This window comes from Magallana gigas, chromosome 1 (genome assembly GCF_963853765.1).
Source record: "Magallana gigas chromosome 1, xbMagGiga1.1, whole genome shotgun sequence".
NCBI classification, from domain to species: Eukaryota; Metazoa; Mollusca; class Bivalvia; order Ostreida; family Ostreidae; genus Magallana; species Magallana gigas.
This window is the reverse complement of record NC_088853.1, coordinates 57,727,822-57,755,047: the sequence shown is the minus strand read 5'-3', so window position 1 is coordinate 57,755,047 and position 27,226 is coordinate 57,727,822. Positions and strand designations below refer to the sequence as shown.

The 27,226-nt window shown below is 33.8% G+C and overlaps 1 protein-coding gene and 1 long non-coding RNA gene across 4 annotated transcripts in view; both read right to left on the bottom strand.

Moving 5' to 3' along the window:
• The window catches only part of LOC105340220 (uncharacterized), a 114,988-nt gene that overhangs the window by 59,202 nt on the left and 28,560 nt on the right, over positions 1–27,226 (bottom strand). The gene's annotated exons all lie outside the window — the stretch shown is intronic.
• On the bottom strand, positions 4,147–26,177 carry LOC136272864 (uncharacterized). Of its 2 annotated transcripts, XM_066075792.1 has the most exons (5): positions 25,767–26,177; positions 24,817–25,044; positions 21,713–21,838; positions 12,985–13,070; positions 4,147–6,898 (listed from the first exon to the last, which is right to left on the bottom strand). In XM_066075792.1, the coding sequence occupies exons 1-5, from the start codon at positions 25,918–25,920 to the stop codon at positions 6,875–6,877; spliced, it is 618 nt and encodes a 205-aa protein (XP_065931864.1). In that variant the 5' UTR covers positions 25,921–26,177; the 3' UTR covers positions 4,147–6,874. The 2 variants fall into 2 exon arrangements, with proteins under 2 accessions (XP_065931864.1, XP_065931813.1); XM_066075741.1 differs by lacking the exon at positions 12,985–13,070 and having other exon boundaries at positions 4,148–6,898.

Genomic DNA, 27,226 nt, shown 5'->3' with positions numbered 1-27,226 from the left:
TATATTTATACTTAATTCAAATATATCAAACAATAATTCAAAGTAACTCATCACAAAGACATTTATGGAAAGCTTTTCTGCCATCTTAAAGAGCAAGAAGTTTCAGAGAAAATATTGCATGTATAAGATGAATAATCAAAACCCCTCTTACCTGTAGATATGCTGCTTCTGCTGAATGGTCATAGTAAGTGTGGGAAAACCCCGAATCCGATTTACATACGCATGCGCTAGTAATTCTCTCTCTCTCTCTCTCTCTCTCTCTCTCTCTCTCTCTCTCTCTATCTCTCGTATAATAATCGAAAATGTATACAAGCTATATATCATTACTTTTCAATTGTAAGCATGATCAATTAAATATGTATGTCTGCTGGTCATTAATAATGTTGTCATTCTTTAAAATGTTCAACTTGAAAAAGGTCTACAAAACAAACGGTACAAAATATGCGTGTAAGTGACTACAATTAGAATTAAAATAGTGATACTTATAAACAAATGCTTTGTTTACTCTACGTCTACATTGTTTTCAATTACCCTCCCTTGAGAGGGTTCCCTGAGATTTTTACCCGCAATTGAATTATCACAGACGTAGTGAGGTAGTGTTACGTTACAATTAATAAACCGCTCTGGGTAATTTATTTGTTTTGCCTATGCATAAATACAAGTGTCTATTTGGTTTCCGTTAAAATATATGTCATGAAACTGTTTTATTCGAATCCGTGCTATTATAAATGTAAGAAAAACATACGTTTCAGATTCTTGTTTGTTTTTCGTCTCATGTTACTTTAGTAAACATCAAAACTATTACCCTTTATATCTAGCATCAACTAAGGGCAAGCAATTCCTGTCATACATTTAAGGATTTTTTTTTATGCAACACACCTTGGCATTTGCAGTTTGTTAATTTCGGGTAACTCGTGAAATTTAAGTGTTAAAATCAAAGGTTCTGGGCACAGGCTTTTCTGTGCCTCTTTTAAGGAGGCTGTGGGACATATTAACCATCAGCAGAGACATTAATAACAAATGTTATTTATGTCTCTGCCATCAGATCTGCCTAAAACAGTGACCTTTGAATATGATATGTTTGGCCATGCAATATTATTTTGTAAAGCAAAATCAAAATGCTATGGCTTGTATACAGAGCTCTTTTGCTATCAAAGGTGAATATAGCCTTCCAAATGTAACAAATTACGGTACATGTAGGAGCCTCAAATGTCCGTATACTAGGCTAGCTCCTGCACCCCGATCCACCTATTGTGTTAGTCACGCAATGACGGAATTATGATTATTTCGGCAAGGTTAAATTAGAATCTCGGGTGATTCGTTATAGGTTTTTTTTTCCACATACTGAATAACGTTAATTGTGAAAAATAAATAGCAATCTAAAAAGTTCACTGGGATATGAACTTGGTTGGTCACGTGATCAAACCCTGTGAACCACGAAGGGCTTCTCAGAAGATTTGATCACGTACCAAACAAGTTCATATCCCAGTGAACTTTTTAACATTGCTGTTTATTACTTATATTTACGTTTGAGAATGGCAAACCGTTCAGAGTCATTAATACAACGGTGTTTTTACGTCTACTATAGCACTGAATCATGATTTTTTGAAGTATACAGTCTCATAACTGCAGCGTTGTGTGCATACAAATTTAGTAACGCGCGTTAGCGCGTTATAAAAATGTGTATGCACACATCGCTGCAGTTATGAGACTGTATACTTCAAAAAATCATGATTTAATGCTTATATTTACATTTTTTTAAACTTCTTGCCTTGTGTGCAAATGTGGTTTATACCTTGAAATTCCTATCTTATCCTAAGGGTAAGTTCATATTAATGGAAGAGCCACAGTAACAGCCACAAGCGTGAACGTTGATTTTCGTTTGTCACGTTGCAGTTTACTGCGTTCCACGTTTGTGACGTCATAATAAAACTCGTCAATTCAACCTTTGAGTACCCTGTGTGTATTACAGTGTTATAACTGTCGTAGATTTCAACACACTTTACAAGCAAAAAATATGTGGAATTTAAATATAATATTGTAACCGTCAAGCAATAAGCGCGTGCAGTTATCATTGTGACGTCACGAAAACGTTCATACATTTCGATTTTCTATATTTAAGGAATGAATTCAATATGTATTTGTTTTATACGATATAAAATGGTTTGGGGCAGTTTACGCTTTATAAACCGCGAAGCGGTTTATAAAAACGCGTAAACTGTTTCAAACCATTTTATATCGTATAAAACTAATAAATATTGAATTCATTGCTTATAATTTAATTTTTTACTCTTAATTGTAGATAAAAACAGTCATTTGACCTTTAAAATGACGTAAAATTGTACAAAATTCAAACGTAACGTCAGGCGTATTGATACGTTTTTGACGTTAGTCTTACTATGACGTAGGCAACATTCTTTATACGATATAAAATAATTTTTTAGCCAATCAGAAAGCGCGTTACAACCAGAATTAAATTATATTCATATAAGGAAGCATATTTGCAAATGTAAATATTTTAATAAATAAATAACGTCGTTATCTAATCAGAGACATGTTATTTATGTCTGTGGTAAAATCAGAATTATGAAAATCCTAATTCGTTGGACAGTTGTTGGAGGAGGCTGGTTAACTTCATTTTCACTGTTATCATGGTTATTTTCTTCCGTTCACTTCATTCCCAAAAAAGTGTGTTTGTGTGTGTGTGTGCGTGGTGGTGGTTAGGATGGGGGGGGGGGGGGGGCTCCATTCAGATGTTTGCTGCGAAAAGAATATATAATAGCTACGTGTCTGTTGAAATAATCCAAATTATTATTACATTTAATTTTTTAAAAATATTAAAAAAAAAATAATTTATTGCATCATTTTGGGTGCTCCTGTACTGCAGTACTGTTGAAACCTTGGGTCATGGGTTTGGGCCCTTGGGCAGGGCCAATATGGCCATATGATGAAAATGTAAATAAATCTTAGAAAAACTTTAAATCCACAGCTAGGGGAGATAAGTTATGATGTCTGAAGCTTTCAATATGGCCACATACTGAAAATCAATAAAGAACTATATATGATATTAGTCAAATTTGGCCCCCAAAATTCGCTATTTTTAAAATGATTCAGGTACAATAATTTGTTGTGTTATTTTATAAAAGAGTTGACATGAAATATGTTTTTCACCTATTTATTTGATTTATATGCACTCACTGGCAGTATATGACGTCAGAAGTGACGCTATTTTTATAATTCAATCAAAATCAACCATAAATTGACATTTTTCTTATCTTTTTTCGAATGGGAAATATAGAGCGACTCTTTGAACAAGAACGAACTTTTTGTCACTTATAAGTATTGGAAAGATACATCTTTGGTGAAAATATTTTGTTTGTTCAAGTAGTCGCTCAATGTTTCCTTAAAGAAAAACTGCCTCAAAACAAGCCGTTTTATGCTAAAAATGCGAAAATGGCGGGAAAAGGTAAACTTTATGATGTCATATTTTGAAATTGTGGGCACTAAAATCAAAATGAAAATTATGAAAAAACTTCAAATGTATATTTGTACAAATAAAACAAAGAATTACAGTAAAATGACAATGTTCATTTTAGGGGGCCATTTTAGGCTCAAACCATATATAGTCCTTTTATAATTTGTTTGGTTCTTTCATAGCAGGTACAGCTGCAATAATGTAGTCCTCTCCGATTTTTTTAATCTGATGTTTCCTGGAGAGGAGCCCTCCCCCCCCCCCCCCCCAAAAAAAAAAAAAATAAATAGCAGGAGGGGGCTACATTATTGCAGCTAGGGGGATGATCTGAATTCATTGTTATTATGTCGAAAATGTCTTGCAATTATTCTTCAATCGATTGTGTCACCCCGAGTATATTAAATATAACTACCAATATATATGTATATACTGGAAACTAACTATTATTCGTGACTATATTTACTACGATTTACTCGAGATAAATTGGTTCGAGGCGACTAATTTTTGCAATCAAATCTTATCCACACCTTGCTTTTAGTACACAGTGAAATATTCCCAACAATGAGGCTCTTGGAACCTCGCAAAAATTTCTCGCACGTGAATAAAAAGTTGGTTAACAGTATACTATGAATATGGAAACTCTTCACCAACTGCATTAAGTTAACAATTCATTTTTATTAATATTCATTATTGCACAATTTACATAAGAATAATACATGTAAAAATTGATTTGATTTTATATGTACATTAATAAGAATATCTACAATTCATAAAGTACAATCAACAAGCACATCTTAATGAATATTAAGAACACAAAAAATACACATCTAAAACCAAAACAAATTTAGTTCAATACATTTTAAAAGTGAATAGATCATTCTAGTATATTTATAATTAAAAACGAATCAAATTTATTTAAATAATAAATAATGTCATGGATTATATGTTTTTATGATAATTTTCTAAAAATAATGAAATTGTAAACATTAATTCATTAGAATCTAAATCATAGTGGGGGGATAGGGTGTGTAAAATGCCTTCATTAGGATGGAAAAGATTAAGATATTGGATTTTTTTTCATCAAAACTGATCTTTCAAAACAAGAACACAAGGGGCCACATCGCTCACCTGAGTAAAATTAGCTGTAAATATAATCAGCTAGCAGCAACATAAAAGGAATCAATGACATACTATTCAGTGCTAGTCTAAGAAACAAGATTAAAATTTGGTATTTTAAACCTCACAATATCTTCACTTATTATTTCCCTTTGAAAAGAAACTGGTCTTTCATTCGAAGAAACTTAAAAGCCCTATCCCTATGATTGCTTTGTACCAAGTTTTGTTGAAATTTGCCTAGTGGTTCTGGAGAAGAACAGTTTTTCAAACACTCTACCCTATTTCCACTCTAAACTTATTATTTCCCTTTGAAAAGAAACTGGCCTTTCATTTAAACAAACTTGAAAGCCCTTTCCTCAAGGATGCCCTGTACCAAGTTGAGTTGAAATTGGCCTCCTGATTCTGGAGCAAAAGATGAAATTAAGAAGTTTTCAACAATGACAACACCAACGACAACAGACAAATTTTAATCAAAAAGCTAACTTGAGACCTTAAAAGTCTACGCTTTATAACTCAAAAATGGTTAATATTTTGAAAAAGCTGTCGCTGTAAATGTGGTCAATTATGATGTTATTTATGCTGTTACAAAATTATGTTGTACCGGTATTGCGTCATATGAGTGTAAACAGCCTGTCATGTTAACGCATGTAGTCCTGTTTTCATTTTGCAAGTAAACAAATAGTCTTCGTGTGCACAACTGACATAAATTAACAACTCAAAGTGTACCAAATTATAACATACGAAATGCTTTAATTCATTAAAGAAAGTTTTTAAAAAAGTAAACATGGTTTTCTTAGTTTATTTTTAGTCATTTTAATTTAGGCCCTCTAGTTGAGAATCCTTTAGAAAAACGAGAATGAGAAAATATAAACAATCTTTTTCTTTTCTAGCAAAATACATAAACTGGATTTTAAAAAAAATGACTTCTATAAAATATATTTTAAATCATTTTACTGCAAGCATTTCAAGTCTACCAAGATTCTTAGTTGTGAGCTAAAAAGCAATGTCAACATTTGACAGGAAGTTGACATCAATTTTGTTAAAAAATTAATCTTACTATATGGCATGCCTAAACATACAGGGTGCTAAAATTTCAACCACCTGCAATTAACAGTTGCTGAGAAAACTAAACTACAACTAGTCTAGAATCCCATTTCAATGAAAGAGTTTATTTAAATACACTTATTAATAATAAATACAGTAAAAATTCATTCCAATTCAAGAAGTTTCCATATGTAAATCATAGATTTCATGAAAGTGCTTGCTAAAAACTAAGCAAGTGTTAAGTTCATATCAAGCATATATATGCAGAATAAATGGAATAAAGGTATCAAATAGGTAAATAACAATTTCATTTTGTGTAAGAAAATAAAATTTTTTAATGCTGATGAAAAACAGTTATACTGTTTATCTTAAAGCTGCTTGGTTTGATTTTTATAAATTTTATGTCACTTTTTAACCGTGGTTTTGTTTAGTATGTGTATAATAATACGCACTGCTGTACCGTAGTTTTCCTTGTCAAATAGGCCATAAATTATTTCAATGGGGAAATAATATACAAAATTCATTTACCAAAAAAAAAATACTTCACATTAGAGGGTTATTTTGCCACTTCTTAAGAAAGTCAATAACTTTCTAAGATTATTGGTATGTATGGAAAACTATTTTGATAAGGTAATGACCAAAAAAATTGAACTTAGCAGCTTTGATATCTGAGAATGATGTACCCATGGTCACATTTCATACCTAAAGAAAATTACTTTTGAGGAATTAAATGAATTCCAAACCCAAGTAATTCATGAGATGGCAGTGTTGCTCTTGGTACCAAAGGAAAGCCTTGAACACCAAACTTGGATGCATTTACATAAAAATCCAACTTTTCTTTTGCTCTGTCTTTGAAATTTGACTGAATTTTCTTTATCTCACCAATTGTTTCTATTATCAGTGAAGTTTCTATCCCTACACAAAACATTCTGTAATGTAAAACCATCCAAAGAATAATGATGGATGCAATTTGAAGAGAATTGGATGGATAAGGTTGAAAAATTGGTAATGGAACACTGCATATCAAAATGTCATTAGCTGCATCATACATAATAATTCGAAAATCATATGGAGAAATCAGTATGTTTGGAATTAAGAAATTTGAAAAATGTGGATGCCTTTTTTTTTGGATAAATGAAAACACAATTGTTTGAGCTACAGCTTGACTCTCAGCACCTGACAGAGAAAGTTTCACTTCAGAAATAGTCCTTCCTCCTGGAGAATTTTGTTTTGTACCACCTTTCACTTCTTTTTCATCTTCCCCATCTGAAATGAAACAAGACTTCCATAGGTTACAATGCTTATCTTATAGACAAAACAAAGGTAATAAAAGATTACAGAAGTCACCAGGATGAGGTATCATCTTTTGAGACCACCCTTATCATATATTATATGAAAATCATAGTTGGTGATCTTTATTAAACATGAGATGTCTGTAAAACACTTAAATGCCCCCCCCCCTCATTATTATTTTGTAAGCATATATTTTGTGTGTTTTTCATAGGAGTTGCTACAACCTAAATTCATTTTTGTCAATAAGGCCCCTTGAGGAGTAATTTGACATTTTTATGTCTGTTTATTTTAAAATGAACTGAAAATGGTAAACCATTAATAAATTATTGAGAAAGTGATGATGTTTTCCATTTAAAGAGGCCCCATAACCTCTTATACCATGATGACGGTACAGTCAGACAAAGATCTAACTTGTAGTTTTCTGCATGTGTTCATTACTGTCAATCAAAGTCCACATGGTACAAATAAACAATATAAGATTATTCCGGTTTGTATGACCCTTAAATTTCCGGAAGATCATAATTACGTTAATTAGGTATGTGAAAGGGATTTTTATGTATTTCAACTACAGGTAACTCTCAATGGCTTGAACTTTGATCGCTCGAAGTTCTTGATCGCTCTAAGTGAGTCTAGGGTCCCAATTTTTTTCCCTATGTAACTAAGCAAATTTACTCTCGATATCCGAACTCTTGATCTGTCGAAACCCTTCATCACTCAAAGTCAAACTGCAGTCCCGTTGTTCACCACCTGTAGTTTCTTACTCTTGATACGTCTAAGTCACTGTGGATCTCCAACGCTATACCTAATTAACACCTACTTGGTCATTTAAATGGCTCCAGGCGTTAGTCGCAGGACCTGTGTTGTTTATTCAGGCAACACTTGTCCTGCAAGGTGATAATTGTTTAATGATTGCCCATACCGATACCTAATCTATAATCAACACCAAACGATAATTTGGAGACGCAATGATAATGAGAAATTAATTGAGACGAAATGATAATATTGAAAATAAAGACTTCTTAACCCTTGTATCACTTTCTAATAGAGTTGTAACCTACCCTGTATCCAAGTGTACCCTTTGTACCCACTGTACCCTTTCCTTCAGCTTATATATTTGATTTTTTAACTAAGACTAAAATAAAGACTTCTAATCCCTTGTATCACTTTCTAATAGAGATGTAACCTTTTCTATAGCTATTTAAAGACTCCCCTACGTTCAGTTTTAGTAGAAATATATAGTGTACCCTGTTTGTAACTTTTAACTCATGTTTTATATAGTGGTGTACCCTTGGGTTCAAAACTATTAATTTACCTTAAAACGCAGTCCTAATTTCTTGCCATTCTATAATATTGAGCCATTGTCAAATTTTAGAATTATAAAACTGTAAAAATTACGCTTATCAGCATCATTGTCATTATAATTATTATTGCTGAACATGTTCTTACAGATGGTGAAGGACCCGTACAGTTGGAACAATGGGTGATACTCAGTTATCACATTTATGACATGTCGATTGTCTCGCAGTTCAGTAGTACTTAGCAATCTGGTCTTAATATGATGCATAATATAAATAATTATTATGAATTTATTCAATAGTTGTTTGTATATAGTTTTAAAAACACCCAGTTCTGTATATTTAACTGGAAAGAAAACGTTGTTTAAACACGTGCCTAAGGTTAGCACTAAATAAATGGCTTAATCATAATATCCGGTAAGACTAATTCTAAAACCCGTCGGTCAACCCGGAAAATTCTGATTTCTTGAAAACTCGAACTCGAAGTTTTTTCTTGGTCCCATGGACTTAGAGCTATTGAGAGTTACCTGTATTACAATCAACGTTGTTTCTTATTTCCTAACGATAGAATAGGTAAATCTGAAGTAATTCACTCTTGTGATTTCAGCTGTACTGTCCGTTAACCTGACTATACTAAAAATAGAAAATTTATAAACATGGCTATACTGAAAATAGATATTCATGAGTTATAAACTGGTATTGGCATGTGCGAGAGAACAAGATATGGTATTGGCAGTATATGGCCGCAAAATTTACGATATTTTTAAGGTCTTTGTCTTGGTATTTGATGTAAACAGTTGTATATTGTGCTAAGTATGATATTAGCTGAATCATACAGGTATTAAAATGACATCATTTTTCACTATCATGGTGTCACTCATGTGCGCTAAACATGGAATGCTCGTTCAAATGTCTTATTATATACTGTTATTTGAATAGTTTTCGTTAAAATTAGACACTTTCACATGCGACAACTACTTAAAAAATTTATATTTTACATACAGGCTCATCATTTAATTATCTATTCACATGTTAAAATTAGTGTTGGTTGTCACATGTGAACAATATGAATTTTAACAAGAATAGAATTCCAGGGTCCCCCGCCGGTCAAGCAGTATACTAGTATCGAGTCTATCGACCAAGGCTGATTTAGGAACTTGACCAAGGTATTAGTGGTATAAACATTTGGTATAAATTTAATGAAAATCCGTCAAAATTTGTAGGCATGAGAGCGCTTACAATGTCAATTTTTCGATAAAACGGAGTCATTATTGTGGTCAAAGTCCCATAACGCCAACAAAAAGTATCAACTAATGCTGATTTTCGAACTTGACCAAGGTAATAGTGGTATAAACATTTGGTATAAATTTAATGAAAATCCGTCAAAATTTGTAGGCATGAGAGCGCTTACAAGGTCAATTTTTGGATAAAACGGAGTCATTACTGCGGTCAAAGTCCCATAACTCCAACAAAAAGGATCGACCAATGCTGATTTTCGAACTTGACCAAGGTTATAGTGGTATAAACATTTGGTATAAATATAATGAAAATCCGTCAAAATTTGTAGGCATGAGAGCGCTTACAAAAAAGTGTGACGGACGGACGCACGGACACACGGATGCACGGACCCACAGACACACGGACACACGGACCCACGGACGGACGGACGCCCGGCATTTCTATGTCCCCGCTCCGCGTTGCGGCGGGGGACAAAAAAAATGAATAAGGAAAATGATATTTTATTGATGTCAGTTGTGCTCTTATCCATCAGTATCCACGTAAACAATGCCATCAACACTGAATAAGAATTAGCTGATTTGCATAATGTGTTAATTAATAAGTTATTCTACTGTATGCACTTAATATTGTTCCACTGGTTCTTAAATTATTCAGACAGTAAAGCTCAAGAAAAAACACTGGACACCGCGTTTAAGTCGGTGCCTTTGATCTACTGTTCTCTGTTACGGCATCAAAACAAGAAAAAACACAACGTAACACAATGCAACAAAGGCAGTTGCACTTTGTAACACGCGGTATATATCTGTGAAAATGGATGATTCAAGGATAATTTTTTTTTATTGTTCTTATCTAATTTTTTAAAAACGAAATTAAATACTTATTCATTTACGTTAGAAAGCCAAAGGAAAATTAAAGAAACTGAAAACAACAACAACAAATTACATGACACGCAATGTTTAGACCTATGCGATTGGTCTGACGGATTTCTTATGAGACAAAGACCGAAAATAATGACCGACATATTTAAAGGCTTGATCAAAATATGTATAATTTCTTTTTTTTAAATAACCGTATGTTTAATTAAGTCAATTTGTAATTGTAATATGTGATCGTATACGTAGTAGTTTGATCAATTAAAATAGCGCGTAGAATCATAACGAAAGACAAATTGTCTTGTCCGTGATTTTTTCTCTTTTACTCTATTCAAGACAACAGTATCAATTCTAAAGAGCTGATGAAATCAATTGTACTTTCTCGAATGGAATAATATACAACAAATTTTATATTTTGTGTAATTTTAAATCTAATTCTTTCTATAAAACATGTTTACGATCTACATGTACATGTCATTGTAGTAGAAACGAAAGAGCACAGCTTTGGGTAGCGCTGTAAGTAAAAAATGTTCATATATAAAGAAGCAATGCATTCTTTGAACCAACCAAGCATTTTTAGTTAGAGTGCACGTGCTACACCTGTCAATCAAATCAGCCCAGGAGCTGCACAATGTGCTTCTTCCAATAAAGTTTTTTTGTCCAAAGAAAATAGAAATATGTGTAACAATTAAGTATTTAGAATTATTAATGTATAATTTGATTTTTACACTGCGTGTGTGAAGGTTGATTTGTATACTTCGTTGTTAAAACAAAAAACTCTCTCTCTCTCTCTCTCTCTCTTTTTTGTAAATGTTTGTACAAACAAGAGTGTGAAACAGGAACAGATTAATCTCTTTTGATTATCTTTCAGGTCCAGTCCACATTTTTTCATTCAATGATATTTTTAATTGAGGTTGCGTATCAGATTTGCTGACAGTCGAGGACCCCCCCCCCCCCCCCCTCCCCCTTCCCCTTTTCCCTCACCTCCTTTGAGTTTATTGTTTTGGCATTTTTAAATTAAATCCTGTGATCAGAAGGGTAATTACGGGCCGCCAGAAGGTGGTCCGTTATTGCCCGACGTCATGCATATCTAAGGTTTAAAAGTTGCATTCTCCACACAGTGTAGATAATGGGACAAGCAATATCATGATATTTCACAACAAAGATTAACCGATGCATGTTTAAGATGTCAGCATTTACATTCACAATTGATAAAAATGTTATATGGCATGTAACAACAACAGCGAGGAAGAGTGTTCAAGGAAAAGAGACGTTCACCATGCAGTGCACGTGTGTAATCCTGATTTTAAAATAGATCAGCATTCCACCATATATTGAACGGTGGAAAAGGGGATTTAAAAAATTTAATCTAGAAAAAAATTCTTATCATAAAAAAAGAAATATTGTTTTACAACATTGATTTACACCAAACGGACAAATTCTCGCGTAAATACGAGTGCTGTCCAAAAAAAATTTGATCGTGGACAATCGCATTCTTGTCATTGTAAATGGCAATATACATAGTTTTACATAGTGTATACCGAGATCTTTGTCATAAAATTCGAAATCAAACCAGAGTGATTTTCAATGTTTTCCTTAAAATAAAACTGTAGTACACTTTTACTGCATTAAAGGGTCGCGGAAACTATGCACGACCCAGTGTAATCAAAGTACTGAAGTACTGACAGGAGTTGATTTTATCGATTATTATTTATCTTAAAATCAACGATATGTTATTTTGCTTGGCAAGTAGTTTATAATCTCTACTTGAATTACGCACATCTTTATAAAATGGATTCTCGGACTTTTCCGACAAGAATTTCGAGAAAACCTCTTATGAATCATGTTGTGTAATATCAAAAAATAGAATTGATTTCCTCAAACTATGTATCGGTATTCTAAATATTTCAAAAAGTGTATGGATCCAACCAATAATGAACTCTAGTCTCGTTCAACCAGATGTACGGCTGTCTCCGTTAATCTCCGACAAGTAAGAGATACAAGGTCACGTGACAGCTTGATGATGCAACCTCTAAATATAGACTGACTCTCTGCTTGTCGGAGATGTACGGAGACAGCCGATGGTTGAACGAGACTATATTGAACTCTGGCGAAGGAATACATACAACTGCAAAAAACCTCTAAATTGTTTGTATTATTTAAACTCTGACAATTTCTAAGGTATTTATAAATATGTTTCCTTTAAAAAAATGCTTCAGCGTACATTACATCAAATTTATTGATTATTTTAAAGAACTAACTCATGTCAGCGGTGATGATTTGTGCTTAGGTCCAAAAACTGTTTCAGTTTCAGTTTGCCAGAGTAACTGCATAGGAGAGTTGATTAAAATCAACTCCCAAAAATTACCCAAACTTCAATATTGAGGTTAAAAATATGAATATTAATATGAATTTTTCTTAAACATGTCAAAACATCATAATCGTCAATTGTTTAATAGTTAGTATTGTGTACGTCATTTTCATACGTCATTTGAAACTGTTTCTAAGGATTTCAAAACCAATTGCGGCAAGAACATTTTAAAAAACGCCAGAAAAAGCAACATCGGCTGACTGCACGGAACAGCGCTGCATCATAAAGTTATGTGCCAACTTGGGTAAAATGTTGATATCGGAATGTTTCAAAATTACTTACCGCAAAATAACACGAGCGATTTTCTGATGAAGCGTGTGATTGTATCCTTTGGCCAGACGGTGAATGCGGCATGACTCTCACTAGGACTACAACGTTATAAAAAACGTCGTTATAGCTCAACGTCACACTGGGCCGTGCGGCCTGCTTAGGCAATGTATATATAGGGCGAATTTATTGATCAAAAACTAGTTTAGGTTTTAATTCAGTTTTGCAAACTTTTTATTTATTTGCAGAACTGGTTTTGAACTAGTTTTAAACTAAAACTAGTTTTTGTATTTATTGGCTTTAAACTGAAACAAGTTTCTAGGAAACCTAGAACCACCTTCGAGTGTGGTTTTGGTGGTTTTAAATCCTTTCAAGATGGCGGAGAGGTGTTCGAAAGAGAGTTGTTGATACTCAAGTATGGCACATGTGTCAAAGAATGAACTCAGCGAATCATATGAGTATCGTTCTAACGTTAAACATATGTGTCTCAAATGATCTATGATGGTACATATATATATAGTAATGACCAAAATAATGATGTGAAGGAGAGCGATTCCATTAATACAAACATTGAGATTCTTTGCAATTTACAACAGGCAAAGAAAAAACTTTCAAAGTGGTTGATGAAAAAAAAAGAATTCATTGAAATATATGCTCACAACATTTTTTAGTACACATTGTAATGCATGTAATAAGTTCACCTGTCTATTTCATTGCAGGCCACTCAACTACGGCTCTTTGAAATCAACAAGATTTGTCTGGCTTTTGAGCTAAGACCTCGTAATTAGTGGATGTTTCACCTGAAACCAGTGTCATTTTTAACTTATTTCAAACGCCTTGAGTGAATCAAATGATCTCTATTGATATAGTCGTGTAGAAAAATAAATATTAATATAGTTTTTCATAGCAGCATTCACTTTTCCAAAATATTGATATGGTGTTAAAAGCCAATTTTGCAATGGGTTCGCAGAATAACCTAATATGTGGGTATTGCCAGGAAAAAAATTGTCTGCACTGTTTTAATTAATAAAGACTTTCATGCAAATGCAGATGAGTTCAAAAATTATCTTCTTTAAATTTCAAAAACAAATCCAATAGGTATGCTAGTGCAATGACAGCCATATTTCTAAACTAACTTTCCATTAAGTGCTAAACCTTCGAACCACCCAACTGGTTTCAAACAGATATGAAACTATTATCAAACCATAAACCTAAACTCGAACTAGTTTTTGATCAATAAATTCGCCCATAATGATAAATCCAATGTAAGAATGTACCTTCCTCCGATTTTTATACATATATGTTATTATAGTCTATATTAGCATATTATAATACTTTCCTGAATATTGCTTGATTATTTAGAATAATAAAAAAAAAACAATCGCAATGTGTCCACAAACTTTTAGGACAACCTTCGTATGCATGACGTTGCGTTTAAAAAATTGCGACGTCTTGCTAAAAACGGAACAGTTTTCAGCGTGAATTACATGATTTATATGTTTAAATCACACATATAAGTTATATACCATTGGATTTGATAAATTCAAGGCTTTTGAAAATGTTTTGTGCTGTGCATATTTGAAACGCGGCAAATTTCGGCCAATAACGTCCCTTATGACGTCACATAAGTGATAACTAACATCAATGCCTATACATTACGAACCAAATATTTTACTATTATACTCTTGAAGAGTATTAGTTTTAGATTTATTATATTAAAACAATTATAGCCTTTTGATATTGGTCAATACATGGTTTTATAGACATCAACCTCCTCAGACTTTGACCTCTGTCAATATACTCTCATTTAGGTCTATAAAACCATGTATTGACCTCATCATTTAGTTGTATATTATTGTGTAGCTTGACACAATATTATACAAATATTGATTTGGGTTGAGGACAACATTCATTATATATAAGCCCCATTTTGACGTCCCTTTGGGGCTAATAAAATCGTTTCCTGAAAACACAGAACTTTAAATTAACACTTGTTTTGTTATATGACAAAAAACCCCAAAAATTAAAATAGGGTTTGAATGTAATTCAACAATTTTCTCAGCTCAGTATAGAATTCACAAGTTTAATTTTGTACCCAGTCCATTTCCTAAATATAATCAGCATCAAATGGTCTTTGATGATATCTCGTTGGTCGTAGGAATTATACCTTAGATACTCCATAAAAATTTGCAAAGCCTTGTATCTTCATAAGTCATAGTTCTTATGTTTAATTTTAAGATAAGAAGATGTGTCATTAACCTACACTTATTAATGAGGGATATATATTTGTAAACTGATTCAGATTTTAAAGAAATGTTATATAACATATATTACACTTCTTCTCGGGTGACAATATCAAAATATTTGTCCCGTGGTGACAGGAAGGCCCTGGCCCCACTGCCACCAAACATAGTTGAGCACAAAACTCAGCCTCAACACTGAGAAAATACAAAAATCAATGATTTCAACCTCAATACACTGCCACCAAATATTTGAGTAGGTACTAAAATTCTAGGAGATAGCACTTTACCTTTCTCAAGCAATTATAACACAATATGGCTGCAAATAGACAACAAATGCAATGCGGCCGTCATCAATTGTAAGATAATCCAGTTATTTCACAAATTGTCATTCATGACTGAATGAACCCCTTGGAAAATTACTTTTGGGACGAAATATCTCACCAAATTCAGTTTTGTCCCTAGACAATCTATTTTATTATGGACAAAATTGTGCAAACTCTCGCTCTCAACACGACCAAGAACTGTGTCTTGCCCCCGGTTCTCAAACTTCCTACTTGCTTGCGCTTTTTTGTGACGGAGGCATTCCTCCGCCTTGTTAGGGACAGCATTGAGCATTGGAAGATGCTGTCGTGCAGTCTTTGATACAAATGTATATAATTTTTTTGCGGAGTCCATTGTGTTCCCAAACGATAATATCGTGTGAGAGAAAAACCAAACAACAATTTCCAAAAGAAGAAGGTTTAAAATACATCCTCTCACTGAAGACAATGTCATGTACATGCACCAACTACAATGTTCATTTGTACTTTCTGTTTTGATTTCTGTACCTAAGGATACTTTGTGCCAAATTTGGTTAAAATTAGCCCAGTGGTTCTGGAGAAGAAGTCGAAATGTTAAAAGTTTACATACAGACGGACGCCAGACAAAAAGTGATCAGAAGAGTTCACTGGAGGGTTTTAGGTCAGGTGACATTATTACTTATTAGGTTTGTTACTGACTGTTTACAGTAATTTGTGGGGTCAGTAAAGTCCATAGAAGGGAGGCTATGCTGCGCCTTCTATGGACTTTACCGACCCCACAAATTTCTGTAAACAGTCAGTAACAAACCTAATTAGTGTTTTGTTTTGTCGAGGACCTAAAGTTTGATATGTAAACAACAAAAGATAACATATAACAATTAAATTAATAGCTCAATTCTCTAGTTTTTAACCTTCCTCTTCAGTTGTCTGTGCAAACCTGGCCTGGCATCGTAATATCATGTCAAAGGGGAATCACTCTAAATATTTTTACGGCTTAAAATTTCAAGGTACGGTTGAACGTTTGTGTAAAAAGTCAGCTCAAATAACGTTCATCTGCCATGTTGCAATATAAATTTTGACGCTCGTCGTGTAAAAAAATTTACAAGGCAATCATATGACGCGATTCATCCAATGACATTGAGAAATTCTAGTCCAAAGCAAAACAAAACAAGAGGCCCATGGGCCACATCGCTCACCTGAGAATCATGAGGTATGATAAAATCAGCTTAATGGAGTCATAATACAAACTATCTGGATAATGTACAATTATACATACTACATACTTTGTATCTACACTACCTGAGGATGCTTCAACACAAGTGTCAGCTTTCCTGGCTGATTATTTCTGAGAAGAAGACTTTTAAAGATTTACTCTATATATTCCTATGTAAAACTTTGATCCCCCATTGTGGCCCCACCCTACACCCGGGGGCCATGATTTTCACAACGTTGAAACTACACTACCTGATAATACTTTCACACAAGTTTCAGCTTTGCCGGCTGATTATTTTTGTAAGAAAAAGATTTTTAAAGATTAACTCTATATATTCCAATGTTAAACTTCGACCCCCAATTTTGGCCCCACCCTACCCCCAGCGGTCATGATTTTCACAACTTTGAATCTACACTACCTGAGCATGCTTCCACACAAGTGTCAGCTTTCCTAGCTGATTAGTTTCTGAGAAGAAGATTTTTAAAGATATACTCTATATATTGCTTTGTTAAACTTCGACCCCCCATTGTGGCCCCACCCTACCCCAAGGGGTCATGATTTTCACAACTTTTAATTTACACTACCTGAAGATGCTTCCACACAAGTTTCAGCTTTGCTGTCTGATTAGTTTCTGAGAATAAGATTTTTAAAGATATACTCTATATATTCCTATGTAAATTTTTGACCCCCCATTGTGGTCCCACCCTACATCCAGGGGTCATAATTTTCACAACTTTAAATCTACACTACCTGAGGATGCTTCAACACAAGTTTCAGCATTCCTGTCCAATTAGTTTCTGATAAGAAGATTTTTAAAGATTTACTCTATATATTCCTATGTAAAACTTCGATTACCCATTGTGGCCTTTTCCTACCCCCGGGGTCATGATTTTCACAACTTTGAATCTACACTACCTGAGGATGCTTTCACACAAGTTTCAGCTTTCCTGGCTGATTAGTTTCTGAGGAGAAGATTTTTAAAGATTTATTCTATATATTCATATGTTAAACTTCGACCCCTCATTGTGGCCCCACCCTACCCCCGGGGGTCATGATTTTCACAACTTTGAATTTACACTACCTGAGGATGCTTCCACACAAGTGTCAGCTTTACTAGACGATTATTTTCTGAGAAGAAGATTTTTAAAGATATACTCTATATATTCATATGTTAAACTTCGACCCCCCATTGTGGCCCCATCCTACCCCCTGGGGTCATGAATTTCACAACCTCGTATCTACACTACCTGAGGATGCTTCAACACAAGTGTCAGCTTTCCTGGCTGATTAGTTTCTGAGAAGAAGACTTTTAAAGATTTACTCTATAAATTCCTATGTAAAACTTTGACCCCCCATTGTGACCCCACCCTACCCCCAGGGGTCATGATTTTCACAATTTTGTATCTACACTACCTCATAATGCTTTCATACAAGTTTCAGCTTTCCTGGCTGATTAGTTTCTGAGAAGAAGATTTTTAAAGATATACTCTATATATTCCTATGTAAATTTTTGACCCCCCCATTGTGGTCCCACCCTACATCCAGGGGTCATAATTTTCACAACTTTAAATCTACACTACCTGAGGATGCTTCAACACAAGTTTCAGCATTCCTGTCCAATTAGTTTCTGAGAAGAAGATTTTTAAAGATTTACTCTATATATTCCTATGTAAAACCTCGATCACCCATTGTGGCCTCTTCCTACCCCCGGGGTCATGATTTTCACAACTTTGAATCTACACTACCTGAGCATGCTTCCACACAAGTGTCAGCTTTCCTAGCTGATTAGTTTCTGAGAAGAAGATTTTTAAAGATATACTCTATATATTGCTTTGTTAAACTTCGACCCTCCATTGTGGCCCCACCCTACCCCAAGGGGTCATGATTTTCACAACTTTTAATTTACACTACCTGAAGATGCTTCCACACAAGTTTCAGCTTTGCTGTCTGATTAGTTTCTGAGAATAAGATTTTTAAAGATATACTCTATATATTCCTATGTAAATTTTTGACCCCCCATTGTGGTCCCACCCTACATCCAGGGGTCATAATTTTCACAACTTTAAATCTACACTACCTGAGGATGCTTCAACACAAGTTTCAGCATTCCTGTCCAATTAGTTTCTGATAAGAAGATTTTTAAAGATTTACTCTATATATTCCTATGTAAAACTTCGATTACCCATTGTGGCCTTTTCCTACCCCCAGGGTCATGATTTTCACAACTTTGAATCTACACTACCTGAGGATGCTTTCACACAAGTTTCAGCTTTCCTGGCTGATTAGTTTCTGAGGAGAAGATTTTTAAAGATTTACTCTATATATTCATATGTTAAACTTCGACCCCTCATTGTGGCCCCACCCTACCCCCGCGGGTCATGATTTTCACAACTTTGAATTTACACTACCTGAGGATGCTTCCACACAAGTGTCAGCTTTACTAGACGATTATTTTCTGAGAAGAAGATTTTTAAAGATATACTCTATATATTCATATGTTAAACTTCGACCCCCCATTGTGGCCCCATCCTACCCCCTGGGGTCATGAATTTCACAACCTCGTATCTACACTACCTGAGGATGCTTCAACACAAGTGTCAGCTTTCCTGGCTGATTAGTTTCTGAGAAGAAGACTTTTAAAGATTTACTCTATAAATTCCTATGTAAAACTTTGACCCCCCATTGTGACCCCACCCTACCCCCAGGGGTCATGATTTTCACAATTTTGTATCTACACTACCTCATAATGCTTTCATACAAGTTTCAGCTTTCCTGGCTGATTAGTTTCTGAGAAGAAGATTTTTAAAGATATACTCTATATATTCCTATGTAAATTTTTGACCCCCCATTGTGGTCCCACCCTACATCCAGGGGTCATAATTTTCACAACTTTAAATCTACACTACCTGAGGATGCTTCAACACAAGTTTCAGCATTCCTGTCCAATTAGTTTCTGAGAAGAAGATTTTTAAAGATTTACTCTATATATTCCTATGTAAAACCTCGATCACCCATTGTGGCCTCTTCCTACCCCCGGGGTCATGATTTTCACAACTTTGAATCTACACTACCTGAGGATGCTTTCACACAAGTTTCAGCATTCCTGGCTGATTAGTTTCTGAGGAGAAGATTTTTAAAGATTTACTCTATATATTCCTATGTAAAACTTCGATCCCCCATTGTGGCCCCACCCTACCCCTGGGGGGTCATGATTTTCACAACTTTAAATCTACACTACCTGATAATGCTTTCACACAAGTTTCAGCTTTCCTGGCTGATTAGTTTCTGAGAAGAAGATTTTTAAAGATATACTCTATATATTCCTATGTAAAACTTCGATCCCCCATTGTGGCCCCACCCTACCCCTGGGGGGTCATGATTTTCACAACTTTAAATCTACACTACCTGATAATGCTTTCACACAAGTTTCAGCTTTCCTGGCTGATTAGTTTCTGAGAAGAAGATTTTTAAAGATATACTCTATATATTCATATGTAAAACTTCAATCCCCCATTGTGGCCCCACCCTACCCCAGGGGTTATGATTTTCACAACCTCGTATCTACACTACCTGAGGATGCTTCAACACAAGTGTCAGCTTTCCTGGCTGATTAGTTTCTGAGAAGAAGACTTTTAAAGATTTACACTATAAATTCCTATGTTAAACTTTGATCCCCCATTGTGGCCCCACCCTACCCCCGGGGGTCATGATTTTCACAATTTTGTATCTACACTACCTCATAATGCTTTCATACAAGTTTCAGCTTTCCTGGCTGATTAGTTTCTGAAAAGAAGGGCTGCGTTTTACAAAAGAACTTATGACTTGCGACCAAATCAATGTATCTTTATTAATCACTAACTGAACAATGTTTTATTCTAATTGCTGTAAAATATAATTATGGAAACCAAAATAGCTGTAAATAAATGGTTTCATATAAAATTTGTTCATTAAAGACTATTCCGTTAGACTGAAAATATTTACGACTTTATCGTAAGTTCTTTGGTAAAACGCAGTCAAGATTTTTAAAGATCTACTCTATATATTCCTATGTAAAACTTCGACCCCCTATTGTGGCCCCACCCTACACCCGGGGATCATGATTTTCACAATTTTGAATTCACAATACCAGAGGATGCTTTCACACAAGTTTCAGCTTTCCTGGCTGATTAGTTTCTGAGAAGAAGATTTTTAAAGATTTACTCTATATATTCATATGTTAAACTTCGACCCCTCATTGTGGCCCCACCCTACCCCCGGGGGTCATGATTTTCACAACTTTGAATTTACACTACCTGAGGATGCTTCCACACAAGTGTCAGCTTTACTAGACGATTATTTTCTGAGAAGAAGATTTTTAAAGATATACTCTATATATTCATATGTTAAACTTCGACCCCCCATTGTGGCCCCATCCTACCCCCTGGGGTCATGAATTTCACAATTTTGCATCTACACTACCTGAGGTTGCTTCCACACAAGTTTCAGCTTTCCTGGTCTTATGGTTCATGAGAAGAAGATTTTTGAAAATTTCTCGAAAATTTTCATAAATTCCTTATTATCTCCCTTTGCAAAAGGGCGTGATCCTTAATTTTCACAACTTTGAATCCCCTTAGGCTAAGGATGCTTTGTGCCAAGTTTGGTTGAAATTGGCTCAGTGGTTCTTGAGAATATGTTGAAAATGTGAAAAGTTTTCAGACAGATGGACAGACGGACGGACGACAGACAAAATGTGATCAGAATAGCTCACTTGAGCTTTCAGCTCAGGTGAGCTAAAAATTTGAACCTCCTCCAGCATCTGAAATTTATGGCCCAGATTCAGCAACCAAGTCTGTTATGTCAATAAGCATGTCCAGATTCATTATCGATGCAAGTTTGGTGAAGATAGGAAAAGTAATAACTTAGATACAGGACCTTCTTCAAAGGCTTTAACCATGATGTATATAAAACAAACATTATTTATATAAAACTTATTTTGAAACTCATCATACCATCAAAGGAGCATGTTAGTGTTGCTGAGCTCTGGTTGTCTTCAACAAAAGAAGCTGCAGTCTCTGGTATTCCACCATGGGAAGAAAATACAATGTCAATGAACCCATGCCAAACCTCCTCATGACCTGATAAAATCAAAGTACTGAAAAGCACTAAGCTCAAATATGTACTGAAGGTTATAAAGAATTTTCCTACGTGGCAAATAATAACAATTTTTTAAAAATCAAATGCAATTATATAAATAACAAGATACGATCTCGTTACGAGAAATAACTGGCTCTTCCGTGCCATTTTATGAAAAAGATACCATGAAATATCGAGACAAATAGAGAATTAACCCCCCCAACACACACACACACACTTTCAGATAATGAAACATATGTAATCACAGATTACAAAGCTCACCGAGACGAGACATCACCCTTATGAGACTTCACCTTTATGAGACCACCTTTATCATATTAAATGAAGATCATACTTTATGATCTTGGATATTCATGGATTCTGTTTTGACACAATATCGTATATCATCTGTTAAAAAATTGTATGACAATCATAATGTTCATATGTTAATCAATACAATAATATAAAATAAAATATTGCATCCTATCCTATTTACAACATATATCATATAATACAATAAAATACCATAATAAACAATGATGAGATATGATATTGTAACGTATGATATGACATTGTATTGTGTTATACGTTATTGTATTTGATCACATAATACAATATCATAATATATAAAACAATATAGTATTATATTACAATATCATATAACATAATAATGTTGAAACATATGATATTATATTGTATAATATAGTATGATATTGTATGATGCTGTATCATTTTTGAAACATAATATGATATTGTATCATATGATACAATATAATTTGATACAACATTGTATCATATCAAATGATACAATATTATGTGATAAAGTAAAATATATAATACTTCATTATACATATTGTATCATATGATACAATAATATATTTTACAATATCATACAATACAATTTCATGTGATGTGATAATACAATATTATATTTTGCAATATCTTATGTAATAGTATCATGTGATAAAATAATAAATTAATAATACAATATAATATTATACAATATTGTATCATAATACACAATTCTTTACATAACGATATCATGTTACAATATCATAACTTAAAATAAAAATCAAAAAAATTGATACAATATCATATTGTATTATATAACTTTTTATAATATTACATATGATATTATATTGTATCATATTAAACAATATTGTTTCATACCATACAATACTATATCATAGGAATCATGTTATATCATTTCTATCTATCGAGCAGGTTTGAGTGAGGTAGGAGATTTCTATAGCATCCTTGATAATGGAGATCAGGCTCTGCATCTGAAGCAACCTCTGCGGTTCATTTATAATATAGTTAAATCAACTATGCAAGTTATCATCTATAAAACATGTGACCTGTTCCAAAAAAACTAAACCTCATCCAGCATCCGAAACCTATGGCTCAGATTCAGCATTCAAGCCTGTTAGGTGCATCAGTATACATAAGACGCATCTCCATGCAAGTTTGGTGAAGTTCAGACCAGTAATAACTAAGACATCATCATCAGAGGGCACTAGCAATTAAAACCTTAACCTGCTCCAGCATCCGCAACCTATGGCTCAGATTCAACATCCATGCCTGTCATGTGCATCTGTATCATAAGACACACCATCCATTCAAGTTTGGTGAAGTTAGGACCTGTAATAACTAAGATATATTTTTAGCATCCTTGATAATGGAGATCAAGCTCTGCATCTGAAGCTTCCTCTGTGATTCATTCATATTACAGTTTAATTAACTATGCAAGTTTGAAATAGTACTATTATCTATTAAACATGTGACCTGTTCCAAAAAACTTAACCATATCCAGCATCCAAAACCTATGGCTCAGATTCAGCATTCAAGCCTGTCTGGTGCATCAGTATCATATGACGCACCATCCATGAAAGTCTGGTGAAGTTGGGACAAGTAGTAACTAAGATATAATCATCAGAGGGCACCTGCAACAAAAACTTAAACCAGCTCTAAAAACCTTAACCTCCTTCAGCATCTGTAACCTATAGCTCAGATTCAACATCCAAGCCTGCCTGGTGCATCAGTATCATAAGACACACCATCAATGCAAGTTTGGTGTAGAACGGACCAGCAGTAACTTAGATATTGCTATCAAAGGGCACCTGCAACAAAAACTTTAACCTGCCCCAAAAACCTTAACCTCCTCCAGCATCCGAAACCTATAGCTCAGATTCAGCAATCAAGCCTGTCTGGTGCATCAGTATCATAAGACACACCATCCATGCAAGTTTGGTGAAGTACTGACCTGCAGTAACTTAGATATTGCTATCAAAGGGCACCTGCAACAAAAACTTTAACCTGGTCCAACAACCTTAACCTCCTCCAGCATCTGAAATTTAGGACTCAGATTCAGCATCCAAGTCTTTCAAGTCCATAAGTAGGTCCAGATGCATCATCCATGCAAGTTTGGTGAAGATAGGACAAGTAATAACTTAGATACAGGACCTGCAACAAAAACTTTAACCAGGTCCGGACGCCGACGCCGAGGGTATAGCATAAGCTCCCCCTGACTTCGTCTCGGTGAGCTAATAAAAATCCCTAATTACATTAGAAATTGGTGTGGCAATGATTTTTCAAAGAGATATTGTTACAACCAACAACTTTGCTTTATAATACATTACAAAATCTTTATCGTTTTGAAGTTATTTGTAATACACTTGTAATACACTTTATTAGTATCTTGGCCTCAATTTCTTGATGTCAAATAAAAGATCTTGTAAAAATATTAATCTTTTTTCTTCTTCATGTCTTATCTAAATATTTTCGAGAAAAGAGATAAACTAAGAAAACTATGCAAAATCACAACATTATTTTATCCAATTTTTCAAGCCTTACCAAGCTTTGACGCTTTTTGTGCTTGAAAATAGTTACCGTAAGTAAATGTCTCAATACATATCAATCTACAATCTTTTGTCTATATCAATTTTCTTCCTTTGTGATATTGAGATCAAATGCAACATACCTATACCAGTGCTTCCAAACCCAGGATCACTTTTACAATGACTGAATCCACATCTACACTTTCCTTTCTTTTTAACTCTTGAATCAATAGTATAAGATTTTCCTGGTGAAAGCTTTCCTAGAAGGTGTTCTGCTAATGCAATTGTTATATCTGTTTCTGAATTAACTTTCTTTTCACCATCACATTGATTCCCTCGTAAAATTTTGTTGAGGCTTTTTTCATGCTGATCTGAAATGACATTTTCTTTCCAAATTGAAACTTATAATACCAGAATTTCAACCATTAAAGTAAAAATAGAATGTTTGATCTAGCTGTTAAAATAGCACTTTGGAAAATTATAGAATTTGAAACATTTCTTTTCTTCAATTCTACATATTAATCATATTTATGTATTCTAGTGTCTTTGTCTGTGATAACACCACAAATTAAATTTGTAATGTATACTATTAGTTTAATCATTTCATCAATGAAGAAAACAACATACTGTGGGGCGCAAGTGGGGTTTTCTTATTAATTATACCAAATGAAAATGAAGAAAATAACGAAAGTAAATGAATTTTCCCAATTTGACAAAAAATGTCAATAATTTTTTCAAATTGAGAAGGACCCGGTCCATGTAGCAAATATGCTATGACAGCTAGCTTTGCTTAATTATGAATAATTATAACAAAAAAAATAAATAAATACTACTTGCTGATAGAAATTTCATGAGAATGCATCAATTATAGTACATAACATCGGGTACAATTCATCAAATGCTTATATTATTATTACGTGCAGCGATTTTGCACTGGCTGGGGCGCTGTTACACCGCACCGCATACCAACTCCGACAAACTTCCCCCCATGCATCCAAAATTTTCTGGGGAAAACACTGAAGAGGTCAGAAAAATTATTGCTATTTTTAATATAACAAGCTAGTTGGGAAGAACAACTGACATAATTTTATACCCTTTTCTTTAAAGAAATCATCCAAAATTCGTATTGCTGCAAGTTCATGTTCTTCAAATTCTCGTGTATTTCTCTTCAAATCACTTAAAAGCTGAACGCCTTTACTAAACAGCTGATTAAACTCCAAAATCAGAGCCAAATCGTTTTCATTCATCACCGTTTTAACATTACAGTTTGCCTCAGTGAATGAACAACTTTCTGCTGCATTGCAAAGTGGCCCTAATTGAAGAATTCCAAATTTTGCTGTACTAAATGGTACTAAATCTGACACATATGTAAAAATTCGTCCGTCAACTTCTCTTCCTAGTTTACACTTTGACTTTGGCTTCGTAACAAGATAATTTTCTCGATCATCATCTTCACTTTCCAATTTATTGCGTTTACTTGTTGACGGCCGGCACTACTAAGACACTGTATAATGACCTGATAATTCTGATGACCTGATGGTTTGTACTTTGTAAAATATAATTTGTGCAATGAAAGAAGAAAACTGTTTTTATCTTATTTTATAAATCATACTATGTTTAATCAGAAAAACACAAAAATTAAATTACTATTTTTTTCAAATTATTTTTACATTTTATTTTTATGTCCTGATTTTTTTGGTAGGAAGACCTGGTGACATGATGATTTTTAAAAGGCCATAACTATAAATGTTAAGCTTTATGCCTCATAATTTATATTGACATAGTTTGGTATGATCACATTAATGAAAATTCAGAAGTTTGAAGAAATATAGGCCTATAGATGATTACTTTTCTCCCAAAATCACTTTCATTATACCCCTGAAAAATGATATGCTCTGTAAAAATAATTAGAAAGAAGTTATAATATATTTTTTGTGTTTTTCTGATAGAAAATAGTATTACGAGATATTTTTCTTCTTTCATTGCTTACAAAATACATGTCATCAGGACATTGTACATAACAGGTCATTATAAGTTCCCATAACAGACAAGCATGTGCGTGTGCGCATGTGCAAGGTACGTCAATTTCATGAAATGACCCAAATGGACCCAAATAGAACCCAAATGGAAAAAAGAGACCCAAATGGAAACAAATTTAAATAGAATAGCCTATGCGGAGAATTAATTAAAAGTTTTAGTAATTTTCTTCTGAGTTTGATAAATGGCCATTAATTAAACAAAAGAAAAAATGGAAATTCTTAAAATTCGAACCTAGCTATCCCGATTGTAATTAAACTTATCCTGAACAACATCACAACAAGTTTGAATATATAAATTCCAGGTTGATTACATTAAAATGGTTTGTTTATTTACTGACCTTACAATGCATATCAATTCAGAATAAACTGTATTATTTTTGTAAAATTGATACGTTTTTTTCTCAATCAGGATCGTTTCAAAGGATCTATAGCGAAAAACAATTACAACGACCTATAGGGAAAATGGATTTCCCGAAAAAAAAAAATCAATTTTGAAAATCAGATTTTTTTTGCA

Coding starts and splice junctions, on each gene's coding strand:
- LOC136272864 (XM_066075741.1), bottom strand. CDS start 25,920: ATGAATGAAAACGATTTGGCTCTGATTTTGGAGTTTAATCAGCTGTTT. Junction 25,045..25,766: donor TGATTTCTTTAAAGAAAAGG/GTATAAAATTAT, acceptor ATGTCATTTCAG/ATCAGCATGAAAAAAGCCTC. Junction 6,899..21,712: donor ACTAACATGCTCCTTTGATG/GTATGATGAGTT, acceptor GTTTCATTTCAG/ATGGGGAAGATGAAAAAGAA.